The sequence below is a fragment of the Rutidosis leptorrhynchoides genome, chromosome 6 (genome assembly GCF_046630445.1).
Source record: "Rutidosis leptorrhynchoides isolate AG116_Rl617_1_P2 chromosome 6, CSIRO_AGI_Rlap_v1, whole genome shotgun sequence".
Taxonomy (NCBI): domain Eukaryota; kingdom Viridiplantae; phylum Streptophyta; class Magnoliopsida; order Asterales; family Asteraceae; genus Rutidosis; species Rutidosis leptorrhynchoides.
In genome coordinates this window covers 76,378,907-76,403,390 of record NC_092338.1, presented here as the reverse complement: position 1 = coordinate 76,403,390, position 24,484 = coordinate 76,378,907, and the positions used below count along the sequence as shown (strand labels likewise).

At 32.9% G+C, this 24,484-nt stretch overlaps 1 protein-coding gene across 1 annotated transcript in view; it reads right to left on the bottom strand.

The window, feature by feature from the left end:
- Positions 1-272: 272 nt before the first annotated feature.
- LOC139853779 (protein DETOXIFICATION 51-like) overlaps positions 273-24,484 on the bottom strand; it is an 84,390-nt gene continuing 60,178 nt past the window's right edge. The window contains exons 2-3 of the mRNA XM_071843138.1: positions 811-1,023; positions 273-529 (exon numbers count right to left, since the gene is read on the bottom strand). Of these exons, the coding sequence (XP_071699239.1) occupies positions 273-529; positions 811-1,023 (470 nt within the window). The remainder of the gene's footprint in view (positions 530-810; positions 1,024-24,484) is intronic.

Below are 24,484 nucleotides of genomic sequence, written 5' to 3'. Positions count from 1 at the left end.
TGCCCTCGACTAGCTAATCAATTTTCCAAGGTTTCCATAACTAATAACCCAAACGCTCACTTTAATACACATACTAACCCCAACCTTGAGTCTCACACGACTCAATGCCATCGTGACACGTAGGTTAACACGTTCGCGCATGCATTCAACATTTATAATATACACATTCTCAAGTAACTAACATGTTAGCTAACTTAGCCACATAACGAGCAAGTTATAGACGTATAATTGATTAGGTGTGTACCTTTAAGCGTGTACGGAAAAGCGGGGTGTTACACATGAGCAGGAAGGGACGGCTCTTGCACATTGGATGAGGTGATAGCAGGGTTAGTGGTATTAGGTGGAGGAGAATGAAAGGAGGCATTGTCTTCCTGCCTCTCTTCATGGAATTCAGATTCCTCAAATCGAGCAAAGTTTTGGTCAGGAGTTTTCAGGGTTTTATCTCCTGCACTCTCAAGGTTCTCCTCCAACCTCTGCTCACCGCCTTCAGTAGCCTTTCCTTGGCTATCATCAGACTCTGTTAAAATCACTAACATAAACAAATTAGCATTATGAACAAATATAACAGTTATAAGCAAAGACATGTGCATTATCAAGAAAGAGCAGAATGGACATACTTCTTCTGCGTTTCTGCTTTTGGCTCCCCTCAGTACTTTTTGCCCTCTTGGAGCCTATGCACTTCTTCCTTGTCCTTTTAATTGGAGGAGGAGTGGGGTTTGTTTCACCCGTGATGTCAACCGAGCCTGATGTCTGCTGCTCGGCGGTGGTGGTGTCATTTCCGCTGTCTGTTCAGTGTCTGTCTATTCAGACCCGGACTCACTGTTAGAACTGCTAACAATGATTTCTTCACCCTTTTCAGCAGCAGCAGCATCAGCAGCAGCAGCAGCGTCAGTAGCAGCTTAGCCTCAGCTGCAGCCCTCTCTGCCTCTAGCTCTTTAGCAGTTTTAGCACGGTCAGTGATCTCCACTTCATCCTCAAGATCGAGGGATAAAAGAGCAGAGCGAACCAACATCTCGGATTTGGCTGCAAGAATTAAACATGGACAGCAATATAAGCAAACATGGTAAACAATAGACAAGCATCTATAAATATATTAGGATGATCATATCACATCCTACCCTGATTCTTCTCACGGAGTACTGGCACAGAAGTGCTTGGCCATTCTTGACTCACTCTACACAGCACAAGAATCCCCTCATACTTCTCGTATGATCTGGGCAGAACGCGGAGCTCTTTCAACTATTTACTATCCGCTGCTCTGCGGCAGAAATCTTAACACCTTTTCCTACACCAGCATCAATAGCACCCCATTTCCGGATAACGGAATACTCCTCCGGAATAACAGTCTCATCAACAAAGAAAAATGGACTCTTCCAGTCCTTCAAGTTTGATACTCTATTAGTACCAACAAAATGAGTATTTCGTTTACTATCAATAGTAAGCAGCAGTCGCTAATTGTACGAATTCTAAACAAAGAGATAAAAACTTTAATGCGAGGCTTAATATTGCTGGCATTACAGTACATTTCAAAAAGGATAATTTTTTGAAGGCCATGGGGATGCATTTGGCTAAGGCATGCCTTATAATATCTAAGAAGGCGAAGGAGAAAGTTAGTAGGGGGAACACGGAGGTTGCCGTGAGTAAGTTGTAAGGTGTATAAAGTAATTTTTCCGTCAGGAGGATTATTGGCAGTTTGTGTGTTGGTAGCAAGAACAGGGTTGTATTGATTAAGATGGCGAAAGGCAATCTTCAAACCGTCTAAGTATTCTCCTGTCAGTCATGAAGCCATCGTGCTAACTTCCGAAATGTCAGCAGCATTTGAAGAAGAAGGCTCTGCATGTACTTGGCCAGTACTCGGTGCAGAAGCCATGACAATAAAGTATAAAAGTATCAACAACTAAGAAATAACAAGTAAGATGGGGTATAACTGACCTTGAATGCTGAAAAACCTTAAAAAGCTGAAAGAAAAGCTTGAAGAAAGGATGAAGATTTGGGCAGAAAAGTGTATTTTAGATCTGGTATAAAGGTAAAACAGCGAAGATAAAAGGTTTTGACGATTTATATAGAAATTCATCAATGCAATTTTTATGGACACGATTATGACACCTGTACGGGTAAGTTTAAACGTGGGATACAAAATAACACTTTTTCCAGCTGGAGGCGCGTGGAGAATCTCAACCATTTAAATTTAATCATCACAGTGTCAATAAAATTCGTCTGCATTTAATGCCTGTAATATTTTCCCCGATGCAAATGGGCAATGAAAAGGCTTGTTTCGGAAGAGTTATCAAAAGTTTAACAACTTAATCATTTTTTAAAAGCTTAAGTCATTAAACTGGGGGGACTTAATGGTGTATCCTATCGTATACACGCATAAAAGGCATAATGGTTGCATAAAAGTAGCATCAGGAAGACTGGAAACAACAGTTTTGTGGAATTATCCATCCAGCGTTCTCCGTTGTACAGGTTGTTCCGTCATGCGTAAGCCCTGAAGGCCGCCTAGCGCGTAAGCCCTGGCCGGAGAACGCCACTTTCAGCATAAATTTCGGATCACAAGTAACAGAACGTATCATCATCTGACACGTGTCCCCGAACAATCCGGTGGATCTGACACTATAAATAGACCCCTTGGGTCGTCATTTTGCACAATTCAGAAACTCTGATAAACTTGAGAGCAGAGACTTCATCTCTTTCTCTCTCTAACACTTTCTCTCACTAGAAGTCATTCGGCTAGCAATTCTACGCTCTACAGACGACAGATTGATTAAGCCACCCCACAAGTTTCTATACTTGTGAACCGGGTCTGCAGGGATAATTTCCCAAGGGCAAACATCAATCGGCAACACTCGCCCACCTAAAGCTAGATTACTTCTAGTATCGTGTTGGCACACTAAGCCTTACCTCATAAGGAAATAGGTGTTAACAATATTCAAAACGGCAATAACTTAATTAGGCACTAAAATCTATTAAATACTAAAGCGATAAGCGACGTCGTAGAATTCTAAAGCGCCTAAATCTTAATCTAAAGAAAAATCACTTAAGGGATTTTACGGCAAAGCCTAAAAATCTAGAAATAAAGTAACTACGGTAAAATACTAAGTTTCGAACTAATTACGAACGATAAATATACAAATTACGATTAAACGATTAAAAAGATACGAAATATAAAAATAAAACTTAAAGTTATAAAAATACAATTTTTATAAAAATATTATTTTTATATTTTTTTTATAAAAGTATTAGTTTTATATATTTAATAATAATTATCAAACTTAATAATACTAATTAAAACTAAAAATAAAACTAATTTAAAATAATTATTATTTTAATTAAAACCTAATTGTAATTAATTATTAATAAAACTAACCCTAATTCATTGGTCAAAGGTACCTGACCTGTCTAATCAGCTCATGCGATCGCATGAGCTGAGTCTTTTAATACCATGCGGTCGCGTGGCTTCGGGTACCAGGCCAGATTATGGGCTGCTACAGTACCAGGCCCGATTCTTTTTACTTATATTTTTTTTTCTATTTTTAACTTATATAAAATATTTATATAAATAAAAGCTTATATTTTAAAAATTACCTATTAGTTTTTTGTAACTAGAAAAAATACAAACTCTTTAATTTTAAAAATGTAAAAATATAGTAATATATATATATATATATATATATATATATATATATATATATATATATATATATATATATATATATATATTATATTTTTGTATTTAAAACGTATTTTTACAAAAATAAATTAATACTTAATAAAGAAAATCTTTTTTTTAAATAGCGTTTCGCTTCGGCGTTTAAGTTGGTCCCCGGCAGCGGCGCCAAAAATACTTGATGTTATGCGAGGTGTATACGAAATAGTTATATTTTTACTACGAAATGCTATTAAATACGATACAATTTTACACAAGTTATGTATTTATTTATAGAGTGGATATACCTAAACCTTGCTGCAACACTATAGGCAGTGTACCTAATCGTACAGTAGTGTAGTTTTTAGTAAGTCCGATTCGTTCCGCAGGGAGCTAGCCAAGTTTAACGCTATATTTATTTTAAACTATATTTGTATAAATATATAAATATGTAATATTATTATTGTTATAAAAGGGGGATTTTACCGTTTAATGACCAGTTTGTCGATTTTATGTCTTAAGTCGCAATTAAAAACTAATGTAAAATATTAAATATACAAATGACTTAATTTAAAGCGTAAAGTAAATAACGATAATAAAAGTGCGATAATTTAAAGTGCGATAAATAAAATGACGATAAATAAAATTGCGATAATTAAAAAGTACGATAATTAAAAGTGCGATAAGATATAAAATAAAGGAATTATGCTTATTTAAACTTCCGTAATCATGATGTTTGACGTGTTGATTTTAATTTATTACCATGGGTTAATTGTCCTTTGTCCTGGATTATTCGATATGTCCATACGGTTTTGTCCATAATAGTCCATCAGTCATAATTATAAAGTGCGAGAGTCTTCGTCAAATTATCCTTATACCAGAAGTCAAATATTCTAACTAATTGGGGATTCGAACTGTAACAAGGTCTTAATACTTTGTTTAATGAATACACCAGGTTATCGACTGTGTGTAGTCCAAGGTTTTAATACTTATTTAACAATTACACCAATTACCCTTGAATGTAATCCACCCCTGTTTCAACGAGTCCATTGACTATTAATCAATCCCCGTGTCCGGTAAAATGAACAATTATTGGTATTTATAGATATCTCGCCCACCGTACCCGATTAAGCGTATGTGGTTATATATAGATACGTCAAATTGTAACCTTTATATTAATTTAATGATGTATCGTTTAGTTAATATAAAGCTCATTAATAGCCCATAGTCTAATTTCTACAAGTGTCGTTCTTTTGTCCAAACCCCAATTATGGTATAAAGCCTAATTACCCAATCTTAATATTTAGCCCAACATCACGATTACTTCGATTTAAATAAGCATAATAATAACTTAGCTACGAGACATTAATTTAAAAAGATTGAACATAACTTACAATGAGTATTAATCGCGTAGTGTTACATGGACAGAATTTCGACTTACAAACTTACAACATTCGCTACCATAACCTTATTATTATTAATCTAATATTAAAATTATAATTATAAAATAAATATAAATATATATTGAGAGAGTAAGAGATATAAAAAGATGTACACAATTCGTCGAGCAAACTGACTTTTTATAGAACATGGCCAACTACAGTAGCTCATGCGACCGCATGAATTTAAGGCTACCAAGCCATGCGATCGCATGGCCTGCTTTTCCAGCTCACCAAGCAACAAAAACGTGGGCTGCTGCATAATATTTAATATTTATAATATAATATATATAATTATATATAATTATATATATATTATATTATATTCATGTGCATCGTTGACTTGTAATTTTAGCTCCGTTGCGTCGCGCGTTGATAGTTCGGTTCCAGATTTTCAAACGTCCTTTCGTACGATTTAATATCTTGTACTTTGCGTTTCGCGGCTCGTACTCTTGTAACTTTTAGACGTTTCTCATCAATAATTTGAATCACTTTGATTGTACTTTGTACTTTTGAGCTTTTTGGTCGTTTGCGTCTTTAATTCGTCGAATCTGTCTTTTGTCTTCACCTTTTATTATTTAAACAATTATCACTTATAAATAGAACAATTGCAACTAAAAGCTTGTCTTTCTTGAAGGATAATGCTATGAAATATATAACTTCGTTTTTAGCATTATCATATATATATATATACATATATATATATACATATATATATACATATATATATATATATATATATATATATATATATATATATATATATATATATATATATATATATATATATATATATATATATATATATATATATGTATCAATTATGGTTGAGTGGTTAATAGATCACATGTGTAATTAGCATGTCATAGGTTCAAAACCTAGCTTTGTCTTAGTCTATTTTAGAGGTGTTTCACTATAAGTGAAGTAATGACTTCGCTTTATTCTAAGATATGGAAAAAATTGTTTACATCTTATCTTTCTCATACTCCCCTTTTGTGGGATTGGACTTTGTTGTTGTTGTTGTTGTTATATATATATATATATATATATATATATATATATATATATATATATATATATCAAGTGGAAAACATTTTTTTGGGGGAAGTAAAATTTATTTTTTCGAAATTTTTTTTCAACATTAAGGGTACACGAAAATATGAACACAAAAAGACACTTTGTGACGAATTTTATTATTTTGGCAGGAAAACGCTTGAAAAAAAAACTAATAACATGCATCATGCGTAATGTTATTCATGAATTTAATTCTTCGAGCATTTTTTTCCCATCATATGTGAATTTTTTTTTTTTCAAAATTTAGCTCGATTTAGAATTTACGGTTTAGGATTTAGGGATTAGGGTTTTGGGTTTAGTCCCTAAACTCAAAACCCTAAGTCCTAAACCGAAACCCAAAAACCTAAACTCTAAACCGTTCGTGTTAAAATTTAATCTAAACCCTAATTTCTAAACCCAAAACCATAATTTCTAAACCCAAAACCCTAATAGCTAAACCCTAATTTTTAACCTCTAATTTCCAAACCCTGATTTTCAAACCCTGATTTTTAAACCCTTAAAAAAAAATCAGAAGTAAAACATTCATTGCAATGAATATTATCATTTATTTCTTTGAGCGTTTTCGCGTCAAAATAATAAAATTCATCACGAAGTGTACTTTTTAAGTCTTTATATTTTCATGTGATCTTAATGCCTGAATTTTTTTTTCAAAAAAACGAAAAAAAAATTACTTCCCCTTCCCCCCAAAAAAGTGTTTCTAAGTGATAACTCCTAAATTATACAGTTTTTTAATAACATTTTGATGAGTTATCTTAATATTTTTGAGTCATTTTAATGCCAAAACATGCTAAAATGGGTAAAAATGAGAAAAAGGTATTTCTAATGATTTTATCAAAGTTATGTATTAAAAAAGATCAAAAATAAAGAAAATTGCAAATCGGCGAAATGAAGCCGCCGACAAGGATACAAGGAAGCCGCCGGCTTGGAGCTGAATACACCAGAATGTTCCAGAATCGATATAAAATTGGAAGAACTTGTTGATCAAGAAAAAGGCAAAGGAAGCCGCCTGCTTCATCCTGAAGCCGCCGGCCTGGTTGACACGATTTCTCAACTTATCCACCAAGTTCAAGTAAAAAAGGAAACAAAATAAGACAAAATCAGAAAGATCTGGCGGATCTTTGAAGCCGCCGGCCTGGCCTGAAGCCGCCGACTTGAGTATGACGGTTAAAAGATTTAGCTTGCGGATTAAGTTTAACTTGCACAAGGAGTCACCAACTCAAGGCAAGCCGCCGGCTTCCCACTGAAGCTGCCGGCTTGGCCATTGAACTTAAACAGTATAAATACATGCCTCTGGTCTCAGTTTTCATATGTATTAGTTTTCAGAATTCAATAATTCTGGTTAGGTCATTTTTTTTAGGGTTTTTCTCTAAACCCTTAGGTTAGATTTAGTCTTTGTAATCAAGATTCAAGTTTTAATTCAAGTTAGTTTACATCTACCTTCTTTTTAAGATATGATTCTATCCTTATTTTATTATTTTATTTATCTTATTTACTGTATTCTTTTCTGTTCATCTTCTGCTATGAACTAAACGTTCATAGTGGTTACGTGGATGAAAATTGAACTTCATCTGAGAATCAGATGAAGCCACCGGCCTCACCCTCAAGCCGCCGGCTTGATGGGAAAGAAGTCGCCGGATTCAGTTGAAATGCCCCGTTCATATCGATTATAAACAATTCATAATAGTTGATTACATCGCGAGGTACTTGACCTCTATATGATACAATTTTACAAACATTGCATTCGTTTTTAAAAGACAAACTTTCATTTCATCGAAAGTTGACGGCATGCATACCATTTCATAATATATCCATCTATAACTGACTTAATAATAATCTTGATGAACTCAACGACTCGAATGCAACGTCTTTTGAAATATGTCATGATCGACTCCAAGTAATATCTCTAAAATGAGCAAACGCACAGCGGAAGATTTCTTTCATACCTGAGAATAAACATGCTTTCAAGTGTCAACCAAAAGGTTGGTGAGTTTATTAGTTTATCATAATCAATCATTTTCATCATTTTAATAGACCACAAGATTTTCATTTCCATTTCTCATAAATATACGTCCCATGCATAGAGACAAAAATAATCATTCATATGGTGAACACCTGGTAACTGACATTAACAAGATGCATATAAGAATATCCCCTATCATTCCGGGAAATCCTTCGGACATGATAAAAACAAATTCGAAGTACTAAAGCATCCGGTACTTTGGATGGGGTTCGTTAGGCCCAATAGATCTATCTTTAGGATTCGCGTCAATTAGTAGATCGGTTTATTAATTCTTAGGTTACCAAGTAAAAGGGGCATATTCGGCTTCGATCACTCACCCATATAATGTAGTTTCAATTACTTGTGTCTATTTCGTAAAACATTTATAAAAGCAGCGCATGTATTCTCAGTCCGAAAAATATATATTGCAAAAGCATTTAAAAAGGGAGTAATGAAACTCACCATACTGTATTTTGTAGTAAAAATACATATGACGACATTGAACAAGTGTAGGGTTAGCCTTGGATTCTCGAACCTATATCATTTATATATATATATATATATATATATATATATATATATATATATATATATATATATATATATATATATATATATATATATATATATTAACACACATAATTGTAATCAAATAAAATTATATATTATTAGTGATCTACTTGTTATTTTAGTAACTTATGTGTTTCATTAATAACTTAATTAACTCTAAAAAATATAAATGTAGTTATGTAATATATTTTTCTTATATATACCATAATTATTTAGTAAATTAATAATAATAATCTTAATAGTGATAATGAAAATAATAATTTTGATAATAATAGCCGTTTTGTTTGTAGTGATAATAATACTGTAATAATAATAATATTATTAATGATAATAATATTGATAATAAAAGTAATGTGGATAAAATTATATAAAAATCAGGTTAATGAAAATAATAATAAAAGTAGTAATAATGATAATTTTAATAATAATGATACTACTAATAATGTTCTTTAATGATAATACTAGTACTAATGTTAATAATAATAATAAAAATTTTAAGATCATGTTAATACTAATAATAATAATAATACTAATAGTAATAATAACTATAATAATAATAATAATACTTAATGATAATACTATTAATTATACTAATAATCATATTACTAATATTAGTGATAATAATAATTAACTTAATAACAACAACAATTAATAATAATAACAATAAAAATAATAATACTAGAAACTACCTTTAAAAGCTTTTTCCTAAAAAGAATGCCTCAGAGAGGGCTCGAACCCCCGACCTCTCGTATAACACAAACACTCCTCACCATTCCTCTGCGATTTCATTTCTTTTATTATGAGGATTTTATTTTTATTTTTAACTTATTTTCTATTTTCACCTTATTCTTCTTAAAACTAATCGAGCAAATGATACTCGATAATCATAACCACTTCATCATCAACATACATGAAATGTCCCGTTCATATTGATTATAAACATTCCAAATTAATTGATTTCGTTGCGAGGTTTTGACCTCTATATGAGACGTTTTTCAAAGACTGCATTCGTTTTTAAAAACAAACCATAACCTTTATTTTATCGACAAGGTTAAAAGGACACCACCTAGATTATTAGAAATGATAATCTAAAAAAATCACACTTACACACTACCAATACATATTGGTTTACAATATTAATATGTTACAACAAAGTAAATTTCGAATGCAGTTTTAAACAATATTATACAAGCATGCTGACTCCAAATCTTGTCCATATATTAGCATGCAACAGCGGAAGCTTTTAATAATCACCTGAGAATAAACATGTTTTAAACGTCAACAAAAATGTTGGTGAGTTATAGGTTTAACCTATATATTTATCAAATCGTAATAATAGACCACAAGATTTCATATTTCAATATACATCCCATACATAGAGATAAAAATCATTCATATGGTGAACACCTGGTAACCGACAATAACAAGATGCATATAAGAATATCCCCATCATTCCGGGACATCCATCGGACATGATATAAAACTCGAAGTACTAAAGCATCCGGTACTTTGGATGGGGTTCGTTAGGCCCAATAGATCTATCTTTAGGATTCGCCTCAATTAGGCGTGCACTAATTCTCAAAATTAGTGATGTTCCCTAATTCTTAGGCTATCAAGCAAAAGGGGCATATTCGGCTTCGATCATTCAACCATAGAAAGTAGTTTCATGTACTTGTGTCTATTTTGTAAAACATTTATAAAGCTGCATGTATTCACATTCCAAAAATATTAGATTTTAAAAGTGGGACTATAACTCACTTTCACAGTTTTTTTACTTCGTCGGGAAGTAAGGCTTGGCCACTGGTCGATTCACGAAACTATAACAAATATGTACATATATATCAAAGTATGTTCAAAATATATTTACAACATTTTTAATACGTTTTAATGTTTTAAATATTTTCAGTCAGCTGTCCTCGTTAGTAACATACAACTAGTTGTCCATAGTTAGATGTACAGAAATAAATTGATATATATTATCTTGAAACAATCCACGACCCAGTGTATATACGTCTCAGGCTAGATCACAACTCAAAGTATATATATTTTTGGAATCAACCTCAACCCTGTATAGCTAACTCCAACATTACTGCATATAGAGTGTCTATGGTTGTTCCAAATAATATATATATATATATATATGGGTCGATATGATATGTCAAAACATTTGCATACGTGTCTATGGTATCCCAAGATTACATAATATATTAGAATACATGTATAATACAATATAAGTTAGCTAGGATATGATTTGTATAGAATTGTTACAATATTTCCCGTAGCTACAACAATCAAAAAATATCCAATCTTGTTTTACCCATAACTTCTTCGTTTTTAATCCGTTTTGAGTGAATCAAATTGCTATGGTTTCATATTGAACTCTATTTTATGAATCTAAACAGAAAAAGTATAGGTTTATAGTCGGAAATATAAGTTACAAGTCATTTTTGTAAGAGGTAGTCATTTCAGTCGAAAGAACGACGTCTTGATGACCATTTTGAAAAACATACTTCCACGTTGAGTTTAACCATGATTTTTGGATATAGTTTCATGTTCATAACAAAAATTATTTTCCCAGAAGAACAACTTTTAAATCAAAGTTTATCATAGTTTTTAATTATCAAACCCAAAACAGCCCGCGGTGTTACTACGACGGCGTATGTCCGGTTTTACGGTGTTTTTCGTGTTTCCAGGTTTTAAATCATTAAGTTAGCATATCATATAGATATAGAACATGTGTTTAGTTGATTTTAAAAGTCAAGTTAGAAGGATTAACTTTTTTTTGCGAACAAGTTTAGAATTAACTAAACTATGTTCTAGTGATTTCAAGTTTAAACCTTCGAATAAGGTAGTTTTATATATATGAATCGAATGATGTTATGAACATCATTACTACCTCAAGTTTTGTGGATAAACCTACTGGAAATGAGAAAAATAAATCTAGCTTCAAAGGATCCTTGGATGGCTTGAAAGTTCTTGAAGCAGAATCATGACACGAAAACAAGTTCAAGTAAGATTTCCACTCGAAATAAGATTGTTATAGTTATAGAAATTGAATAAAAGTTTGAATATGAGTATTACCTTATATTAGAAAGATATCTTACTGTAAATAAAAAAGATTTCTTGAGGTTGGATGATCACTTTACAAGATTGAAAGTAACCTAGCAAACTTGGAAGTATTCTTGATTTTATGAAACTAGAACTTATAGAATTTATGAAGAACACTTAGAACATGAAGATAGAACTTGAGAGAGATCAATTAGATGAAGAAGATTGAAGAATAAAAGTGTTTGTAGGTGTTTTTGGTCATTGGTATATGGATTAGATATAAAGGATGTGTAATTTTGTTTACATGTAAATAAGTCATGAATGATTAATGTGTTAGGTGACTCACATGGGCTGCTAAGAGCTGATCATTGGAGTGTATATACCAATAGTACATACATCTAAAAGCTGTGTATTGTACGAGTACGAATACGGGTGCATACGAGCATAATTGTTGATGAAACTGAACGAGGATGTAATTGTAAGCATTTTTGTTAAGTAGAAGTATTTTGATAAGTGTCTTGAAGTCTTTCAAAAGTGTATGAATACATATTAAAACACTACATGTATATACATTTTAACTGAGTCGTTAAGTCATCGTTAATCGTTACATGTAAATGTTGTTTTGAAACCTTTAGGTTAACGATCTTGTTAAATGTTGTTAACCCATTGTTTATTATATCTAAAGAGATGTTAAATTATTACATTATCATGATATTATGATATATTAATATATCTTAGTATGATATATATACAGTTAAATGTTGTTACAACGATAATCGTTACATATATGTCTCGTTTCGAAATCATTAAGTTAGTAGTCTTGTTTTTACATATGTAGTTCATTGTTAATACACTTAATAACATGTTTACTTATCATTTATCATGATTAAACATAGTGTATCAATATCTTAATATGATTCATATGTATTTAGTAAGACGTTGTTATAATGATAATCGTTATATATATCGTTTCGAGTTTCTTAATTCAATAAACTCAATTGTATGTATATAACACATTGTTAAAATACCTAATGAGATACTTACTTATCATAATATCATGTTAACTATATATGTAACCATATATATGTCATCATATAGTTTTTACAAGCTTTAACGTTCGTGAATCACCGGTCAACTTGGGTGGTCAATTGTTTATATGATACCTATTTAAATTAATCAAGTCTTAACAAGTTTGATTGCTTAACATGTTGAAAACACTTAATCATGTAAATAACAATTTCATTTAATATATATAAACATGGAAAAGTTCGGGTCACTACAGTACCTACCCGTTAAATAAATTTTGTCCCGAAATTTTAAGTAGTTGGAGCTGTTGTCGTATCTTCTGGAAATAAGTGCGGGTATTTCTTCTTCATCTGATCTTCTCGTTCCCAGGTGAACTCGGGTCCTCTATGAGCATTCCATCAAACCTTAACAATTGGTATTTTATTTTGCTTAAGTCTTTTAACCTCACGATCCATTATTTTGACGGGTTCTTCGATAAATTGAAGTTTTTCGTTGATTTGGATTTCGTCTAATGGAATAGTGAGATCTTCTTTAGCAAAATATTTCTTCAAATTCGAGACATGGAAAGTGTTATGTACAGCCGCGAGTTGTTGAGGTAACTCAAGTCGGTAAGCTACTGGTCCGACGCGATCAATAACCTTGAATGGTCCAATATTCCTTGGGTTTAATTTCCCTCGTTTACCAAATCGAACAACGCCTTTCCAAGGTGCAACCTTAAGCATGACCATCTCTCCAATTTCAAATTCTATATCTTTTCTTTTAATGTCGGCGTAGCTCTTTTGTCGACTTTGGGCGGTTTTCAACCGTTGTTGAATTTGGATGATCTTCTCGGTAGTTTCTTGTATTATCTCCGGACCTGTAATCTGTCTATCCCCCAGTTCACTCCAACAAATTGGAGACCTGCACTTTCTACCATAAAGTGCTTCAAACGGTGCCATCTCAATGCTTGAATGGTAGCTGTTGTTGTAGGAAAATTCTGCTAACGGTAGATGTCGATTCCAACTGTTTCTGAAATCAATAACACATGCTCGTAGCATATCTTCAAGCATTTGTATCATTCTTTCGCTCTGCCCATCAGTTTGTGGATGATAGGCAGTACTCATGTCTAGACGAGTTCCTAATGCTTGCTGTAATGTCTGCCAGAATCTTGAAATAAATCTGCCATCCCTATCAGAGATAATAGAGATTGGTAGTCCATGTCTGGAGATGACTTCCTTCAAATACAGTCGTGCTAACTTCTCCATCTTGTCATCTTCTCTTATTGGCAGGAAGTGTGCTGATTTGGTGAGACGATCAACTATTACCCAAATAGTATCAAAATCACTTGCAGTCCTTGGCAATTTAGTGATGAAATCCATGGTAATGTTTTCCCATTTTCATTCCGAGATTTCGGGTTGTTGAAGTAGACCTGACGGTTTCTAATGCTCAGCTTTGACCTTAGAACACGTCAAACATTCTCCTACGTATTTAGCAACATCGGCTTTCATACCCGGCCACCAAAAATGTTTCTTGAGATCCTTGTACATCTTCCTCGTTCCAGGGTGTATTGAGTATCTGGTTTTATGAGCTTCTCTAAGTACCATTTCTCTCATATCTCCAAATTTTGGTACCTAAATTCTTTCAGCCCTATACCGGGTTCCGTCTTCTCGAATATCAAGATGCTTCTCCGATCCTTTGGGTATTTTATCCTTTAAATTTCCCTCTTTTAAAACTCCCTGTTGCGCCTCCTTTATTTGAGTAGTAAGGTTATTGTGAATCATTATATTCATAGCTTTACTCGAATGGGTTCTCTGTCCTTTATGCTCAAGGCGTCGACTACCACATTTGCCTTTCCCGGGTGGTAACGAATCTCAAAGTCGTAATCATTCAACAATTCAATCCACCTGCACTGTCTCATGTTCAGTTGTTTCTAGTTAAATATGTGTTGAAGACTTTTGTGGTCGGTATATATAATACTTTTGACCCCATATAAGTAGTGCCTCCAATTCTTTAATGCAAAAACAACCGCGCCTAATTCCAAATCATGCGTCGTATAATTCTGCTCGTAAATCTTCAATTGTCTAGACGCATAAGCAATTACCTTCGTTCGTTGTATTAATACATAACCGAGACCTTGCTTTGAGGCGTCACAATATATCACAAAATCATCATTCCCTTCAGGTAATGACAATATAGGTGTTGTAGTTAACTTTTTCTTCAACAATTGAAACGCTTTTTCTTGTTCATCCTTCCATTCAAATTTCCTTCCTTTATGCGTTAATGCAGTCAAGGGTTTTGCTATTTTGGAAAAATCTTCGATGAATCTCCTGTAATAACCAGCTAGCCCTAAAAATTGGCGTATGTGTTTCGGAGTTTTCGGGATTTCCCACTTTTCAACGGTTTCAATCTTTGCTGGATCCACCTGAATACCTTCTTTATTCACTATATGACCGAGGAATTGAACTTCTTCCAACCAAAATGCACACTTTGAAAACTTAGCGTACAATTTTTCTTTTCTCAGCAACTCTAGCACTTTTCTCAAATGTTCTTCGTGCTCTTGATCATTCTTTGAGTAAATAAGTATGTCATCGATGAAAACAATGACAAACTTGTCAAGATATGGCCCACACACTCGGTTCATCAGGTCCATGAACACAGCTGGTGCGCTAGTCAATCCAGACAGCATAACCATAAACTCGTAATGACCGTAACGCGTCTTAAAAGCAGTCTTCGGAATGTCATCCTCTTTCACCCGCATTTGGTGATATCCAGAACGTAAATCGATCTTCGAATAAACCGACGAGCCTTGTAGTTGATCAAATAAGTCATCGATTCTCGGTAATGGGTAACAGTTCTTGATGGTAAGTTTGTTCAACTCTCGGTAGTCGATACACAATCTGAATGCACTATCTTTCTTCTTGACAAACAAAATAGGAGCTCTCCATGGTGATGTACTTGGTCGAATGAAACCACGCTCTAAAAGTTCCTGTAACTAACTTTGTAATTCTTTCATTTCGTTGGGTGCGAGTCTGTATGGAGCACGAGCTATTGGTGCAGCTCCTGGTACAAGGTCTATTTGAAATTCAACGGATCGATGTGGGGGTAATCCCGGTAATTCTTTCGAAAATACATCGGAAAATTCTTTTGCGACGGGAACATCACTGATGTTCTTTTCTTCAGGTTTAACATCCTCGATGTGTGCTAGAATGACGTAACAACGTTTTCTTATTAGTTTTTGCGCCTTCAAACTACTAATAAGATTTAACTTCGCGTTGTTCTTTCCTCCGTACACCATTAAAGGTTTTCCTTTTTCACGCATAATACGAATCGCATTTTTGTAACAAACGACCTCTGCTCTTACCTTCTTCAATCAGTCCATCCCAATTATTACATCAAAACTCCCTAACTCGACTGGTATTAAATCAATTTTAAACGTTTCATCACCCAGTTTAATTTCTCTATCCCGACATATATTATCTGCTAAAATTAATTTACCATTTGCTAATTCGAGTAAAAATTTATCATCCAAAGACGTCAATGGGCAACTTAATTTAGCACAAAATTCTCTACTCATATACCTTCTATCAGTACCTGAATCAAATAAAACATAAGCAGATTTATCGTCAATAAGATACGTACTCGTAACAAGCTTCGGGTCTTCCTGTGCTTCTGCCGCATTAATATTGAAAACTCTTCCACGGCCCTGCCCATTAGTATTTGTAACGACCCAGATTTTTCCGATCGTTTTATACATATGAGATTAATATTTACATAAATTAAACATTACCAACATGATAAGCAATCCAAATTGTTGAGTCTTGTGTTTTTGAAAAGAGTTTTACACAACGTTTGACCGTCCAATTTGACCGATGATATCACGAACTATATAACATACAATAATTATACGATTGTGTACATATACATATTTATACATATTTAACATGACCTAAGGATGGTTTAACATATCATTGTGTACTAATAATAATGAGTTATAAGTATACTTTGAGACTACTAACTAAAGTTTTCAAAACGGTAACTATACGTAACGTTCTTTGATATATATACCTATAACCTATAATGCTTATACAAGTATCGTATAAATACGTATTTAATTACTTTTAAAGGGCTTAAATACATAAAACAATATAAGTATATTCACAAAAGATAGTTATATTTGAATTCTCGTTCCGTTTCCTCAAGATTTTTACACGTATACCTAGGGTATATGTAACCGTATTGTACGCAGCTTCTAGATGTATTTACTATTGGTATATACACCTTTAATCATTCATTCTTAGCAGCCATATTAGAGTCAAAAACATGTGGAACCATTATTTATCAACTTGTATGACTAATGAGCTAAAAAACAAACTTAAGGATTTTTTTTCTATATAACAAGTAAATTCGTTTTTTTGATTTCACCCCATTTTTCCATTCTATTTTCTCATACTTACACTCCAAATTCTCTCTCAAAATACTCCTAACATCATACTTGATCATCTCCAAGCATTTTCACCATCTTTTAGCTTCATAATCAAGGTAAAACTATGTTTAACCTTTGATTCAATTCATGTAAGTTATTTATCTTAAATCAAGATATAAACTTACTTACAACCTTTGTTTCTTTTCATGATTTCACTTCTTAATCTTCCAAGTCATCAAGAACAAGTTCATATCTTGTTTATTCAGTAACTTTCTTCATCATACTTGAGGTATAACCTTGGTTCATCATCTTGTTCAATTCATATATGACTATCTTACTACGAATATATATAACAACAAGAACATAGTTTGAATGATTTCAAACTTGTTCGCAAACTAAATAGATCCTTCTAACTTGACTTTTAAAACACTTCAACACCTGTAATATATCATAACGATATGCTAACTTAACAAGATACAACTTGATTTTACAAAGAACACCTTAAAACTGAATCTACGTCGTCGGAGTGCAACCGGGGGCTGTTTTGGGTTGGATAATTAAAAACCATCCTAAACTTTGAATTGGAAGTTTATATTCTGGAAAAATGATATTTCTTATGAATATGTTAATATATAAAAATCTCATGGTGTAACTCAAAGTGTAAGTATTTTTGTAAAAATGATCATCTAGATGTTGTTTTTACAACGGAAATGATCACTTTCATAAGATTCACCAAAGTTTGACCTATAACCTGTGATTTCGAATGCAAACTGAAAGGGCCCGTTCATATACATTATAAACGATTCACAATAGTTGATTACATCGCGAGGTATTTGACCTCTATATGATACATTTTACAAACATTGCATTCGTTTTTAAAAGACAAACTTTCTTTACAACGAAAGTTGACGGCATGCACACCATTTCATAATACATCCAACTATAATTGGCTTAATAATAATATTGATGAACTCAATGACTCGAATGCAACGTCTTTCAAAATATGCCATGAATGACTCCAAGTAATATCCTTAAAATGAACTAATGCACAGCGAAAGATTTCTTTAATACCTGAGAATAAACATGCTTTAAAGTGTCAACCAAAAAGTTGGTGAGTTCACAGGTTTATCATAACAATCATTTCAATATATTAATAGACCACAAGATTTCCGTTTATAAATATATGTACACTCGCAAGTGTATAAAAGTATTCTATAAGTTGTAGGCACCCGGTAACAAGCCTTAACGTTCATGTTTTACCCTCTGAAGTACACCAGACCAGGTGTGTTTAATATAACTTCGAAGTACTAAAGCATCCCATAGTCAGGATGGGGTTTGTCAGGCCCAACAAATCTATCTTTAGGATTCGCGCCTACCGTACATAGACAAGTAGTTTAATGTTACCAAGCTAAGGGTATATTTCTGGTTTAAACCCACATAGAATTAGTTTTAGTACTTGTGCCTATTTCGTAAAACATTTATAAAACAGCGCATGTATTCTCAGCCCAAAAATATATATAAAAAGGGAGTAATGAAACTCACAATACTGTATTTCATAGTAAAAATACATATAACGTCATTTAATAAGTGCAAGGTTGGCCTCGGATTCACGAACGTATCAATATTGAGATTCAATATTGCAGGAAAGTACGTAGACGCAACGGAGATGATAAACACTAGATTGACCTCACGAGCATACCCATGAACCATACCCATCACCTCCATAGCTATAACCCATAATTTCCTTAGCTTCGACTCATTCAAAAAAAAAAACTATTTTGAAATCACTCGGACAGCACTCCGTCGTAATATTTTATGTATACTAATAATATCTTGAAATAATACAGAGCAAATATATATATATATATATATATATATATATATATATATATATATATATATATATATATATATATATATATATATATATATATATATATCAATTGAGAGAGTTTAGAGAAATATATTTTCAAGTTTCTATGAAATAATGAAACCTATTGAATTCTATTTATAATAGATTTTTGAATTATAAAAGTGAATTATTAAAGTATGAATTATTAAAGTGAATTATTAAAGTATGAATTATTAAAGTGAATTATTAAAGTATGAATTATTAAAGTGAATTATTAAAGTATGAATTATTAAAGTGAATTATTAAAGTATGAATTATTAAAGTTAAAGTAAAGTAAAAGTAATGTAAAGGTAAAGTTAAAGTATAGTAAAAGTATAAAAAACTATGTATGTATAATACGCGTATAAATATATATAATATTAATTTAAATCGTTATATATATTTAATGAAATAAAATATAAATATCGTTATATTTATTATACTGGTTAAGTAATGAGTTGTCAAAAGTGATTCTAGATATTTATAAAAGTTATATACGTTTTAATAATAAAGTTCTTTTTAAACTGAAAACGTCTTTGTACGTTTGAAAATACATTAATAGAATATTATGGAAACCAATTCTCCACTAACTTTTGTCTAACTTTCGTAAATGACACTTTTTGTTTTTATTTATAAATAGTTTTACAAATTATTCTGAATATCGTTAAGAGGAATAGATTTTCTCAAATCATAGTGGACCTCTCAACAGAGACTTGTAATCATAATTCAATGTTTCTGATAATTCAATCATTTAATATATTTTTTTCGTCGAAAATCATATTGAAACAAATACGTTCGTGTAAAGAATTATACGTTTAATACTTTATTAATATTCTCAAGTTATAATATATATATACATATACATATCTATTTATATATAACGGTTCGTGAATCCTCGGAATTTGGTCGAGGTTATAATGAATGTATGAACACAGTTTAAAATTCTTGAGATTTAACTTAACAAACTTTGCTTATCGTGTCTGAATAATATAAAGATTAAAGTTTAAATTTGGTCAGAAATCTCCGGGTCGTCACAGTACCTACCCGTTAAAGAAATTTCGTCCCCGAAATTTGATAGAGGTCGTCATGACTAACAATGAGAATGTTATTATAACGATTATAGAGTTTTATCATGTTCAAGAAGAATGGATAAAATAATTCGATTACTCGAATCGTATGAGTGAAGTTATCGTAAATGAATGAAATAAGATAATAGTGATTCGTCGTATCTTTTGACGTCATCAAGATTGATCTCCGAAAAGAAAATCTTTGTAATCTATATTGGATTTGATTATTCGGCGATTAAGGAAATTATGATCCTCTTCGAATTAATGCGATAATCCATTTTGATTTCTCTGTCGGATATTTCACTATAAATACACCTCATTTGTTTTCTTACAACTCACACCTTCTCAACTCATATTTTAAAGTATTTGTCAATATGCTTCATCCAGTGCTGATTCTTGATATACTCTTCACTTTCATATCTGTCGCTCTTCTTTTTCATCTGCCTCCAGAAGAATCTATTTACTTCTACTATACTCTTGGTTTTATAGTGTTTTTAGTTCTCCCGTGTCTTAATATTGCTATATGCATTGATATATACGGTTTGTGATTTCTGGGTTGTTGTTGGGTTTTATATCTTCCCTTATATTTCAAAATCCTTGCTTCTTCTATAATCATTGTCATCCACAGTTAATGCTCTCTTCTATTTGCTATGATTTATACTCCCATTTCTAGTTCGGAGCTTTGTCCTTCCGTTTCTTCTTCTTGCGATTAAGCACCGCTTGTAATGGTCCAGAATTCGCAGATATAAATTTCGGAATGAACATTGTTAATGTTCTAGGAAGAAAATTGTAATGACACGATCTTGACTTGTCAAATTACCAGAATACCTCGGAAAAGGCCGAATCATCAAGAAATATTTTCTTGATATTTAGAGATCAAAGAGAATACAAGAGTCGTGTAACATAGCACATGATGACGTTATGATCTGTGAATCATCATGTTTCATTTAGAAACTCAGCATGAATTACTGTAATATAATCACGTTGATCAAGTGTCATTATATTATACTAACTCATGCTTCAGCTCCCAACACTTCTTCAAGAATATTCCTATTTTAAACTCGAATGTTTCAGAATTTAGAAACTAAAATAGTTTCTTTTATGATATAATACAGATAGCGCGAAGAGGTAAATGATTTCAGATAAGAATAATTATAAAAATATCTTCAGAAGTATGGATGATATTTATAATGAAAGATACGATGATATCTTAGAATGTCTAATATCAGAGGATGATGAAGGATATTGTCCGCAAGGGTTTAGAGTCAGGAGCAAGGTATTCGTTAATGACTTCAGCAAGTACTGAATCATTTGGATTCTTTGAAGGCAGGTTCAGCCTTTGTGATTTGTCCACAGCCTCATTCATACTTTGCTCAATCCGTTTTCCAGTTCCAAAGCTTCTCTTTTTCTGAGCTTTGCCAATATACTATCCTTTATCATCCAACTTTTTACTGTTAAGGTCGTTTACAGTTTTTGCTGCTTCATCAGCATTTTTCAAAATTTCGAGAACTGGTTCGCAGTTTAGGGTGTTTTTCAGAAATTTCTCATTCAAAGAATGTAAGTCTTGGAGGTAGACGTTGTGTGTATATGTAATTGTTGATGTAGACAGGCTGCGAGGTTTCAAAATACTGATTGCTAATTCTCAATAATTTGTATGGCAATTCTTGTTATAAGGTACGAATGAGTATATGATAGGGTTTCGATAATTATAATGATTTTTTTTTTGGAAAGTCAAAGATCAATGAAGTTATTGGTAAGTTTATTGCTAATGTAGTGAATATAAACGATTCCCCGGTAACGTTGGCGAAAGGGCAACGTATCTATCGAGGTTATAATAAGACTGTTTTGATTGAGAAGCCGAAGATGACTTGCTGGAGCTGTGACAAAACTGTCTATTTTGAAACGGAATTGAAAAGTTATTTTAGCTAGTAAATGCGAAAGGGTATAACACGGATACGTGTCGAACTATGACTTGGGTTTTGAGAGTTTTTCAGGTGTATAACTGTGGGTAACATGTGGTTGGATCATCATCTCGATTGTTCCTTAGTTGAAGTGTCTTCAGGAATTTCGAAGGGTTTGAGCACATATTGTAATCGTTAATACATATGATGTTCTAACACAGTTTTGAAGTCAAAGTATAGCTTTGAAAGATATAGGAATCTAAGAGTGATGATACTGGTTATATTTCGAATTGAATTATGCGATTTCAAAATCAGAATATGTAATTGAATTTGAATGAGTATGATTGTTTTGATTTATATGAAAGAATGGATATTGGTGTGAAAGTAGGGAGTATAGTTGATGATTGCTGAATCAGTTTCGAAAAATGTAATATATTAATTGTGAATTTATATATCTCTCGGGTATTACCTACCCGTTAAAAAAAATTTCACAATTAATATTTTGTACAAAAGAAGTTTATTACAGTCTTTGTGAAAATATATGTGTATATTTTCTTTAGATGTAATATAGATTTAATGAGTTAATATTAAATTAAACTCATTTGTTTTATGGTTGGAACTAGAATTGAGTAATCCCTAAAACTTTATAAATTGCATAAGTATTTATTCAATAATATTGAAATTATGAATCATTACTTTGTTATTTGTTGGTTTTCGTGAAATTCTTGTGAACTTCGCAAGGTACGAATGATGTTATTTGAAAAGTTTCGAGTACATCGATGATGAAAGCGTAAAATCAAACATATATTCGAATAATACACTTGATTTATTATAAATTGGATTTTTTATTGAATTGAGACAGAGATTGTAATTAACGATGGTTAAGTTGCAGACGAAGGACGTACATCATTGCATATTTGTAATATGAATTAACTGAGTAGTTAAGATTCACACATAATAGCTTAGTACGGGAAGATTTATTATGGTTTAAAAATTTATACATATAAAATATACATATAAATCTTTCGATTGGAAATGAGTTAATACTTCATAACTCGTTGATACAATATATTTGTTGTTGATTCGTAATGATGTCCACAATGATTCTTGAACTGACAGAGTTTGTGATGTTACAGGTGCTGTTGATTCTGACGATACTGACGGCACTGACTGTGTTGATGATGCTACGGTCCTCTTGATACTGTTGGTAAAACAATTCTAGCTTGTAAATCGTACACCATTTTCGATCAAAGTTTCTACTCTACCATCTCCATTCACTCATCCGATTTACGGTCAGAATTAAATAATCTCTAAGATTTTGGAGATTACATAACTGCCGCAGAGATATCTCTTCAATGAAGTTTATGAATTAATATTTCATCGTTTGTTGTTGTTGATATTCCTGGATATTTACAGGGCGTATGACGTTGATGTTTGAGATACATATTGTGATGTTGCGGTGTGGGATGTGGATGTTGTTGTTGGTGGTGGTGATGGTACTGTTGGTGTTGCTGATGGTGGTACTGTTTATGCTGCTGGTGCTGCTGCTGGTGTTTGTAACCTTTGCACCATATTCTCCAAAGCCACTACCCGAGCGCGAAGCTCGTTGACTTCTTCTATTACACCGAGGTGATTGTCGGTTCGGATGAGCGGATAAATAAAATCTAGAATTTGGTGTAGTATGTAATCGTGATGAGATACTCTAGAAATAAGAGAGAAAATGGTGTTTCGGATAGGTTCGCCGGTAAGTGCTTCAGGTTCTTCGCCAAGAGGGCAATGTGGTGGATGGAAGGGATCACCTCCTTCTTGTCTCCAATGATTAAGGAGGCTACGAACCCATCCCCAATTCATCCATAATAGATGATGACTAATTTGTTAATCCATTCCGGTCACACTATGTAACAGACTCGTCCCACATCGGTGGGAGAGGAAAACAAAGCACTCCTTATAAGGGTGTGGATACCTCTTCTGGTAAGACGCATTTAAAGCCGTGCGGGTAGGTGCGATCCGGGGCAAGTTGGCCTGTCGGTGATCGGCCTGTGGCCCAGAGCGGACAGTATCATACCAGTTGTGTTGCGCACTCTGACATGACGTGTTTTGAGGGTGTTTACCCGAGAAGCAAATCCGTGAGGTAGAAGTGCGATCCGGGGTTGTACTCGTGCGCGGGTAGCTCGTCGGTGATCGGCTTGTGTCCAAAGCGGACAATATCATACTACGGGCTGATGGTGATGTTACTTATGGTATCAGAGCTGGGGCCCGCATCGATGTGCACTGCAGGGACGCAGTGTCCCGAAGGGGGGGAGAGTTGTAACAGACTCGTCCCACATCGGTGGGAGAGGAAAACAAAGCACTCCTTATAAGGGTGTGGATACCTCTTCTGGTAAGACGCGTTTAAAGCCGTGCGGGTAGGTGCGATCCGGG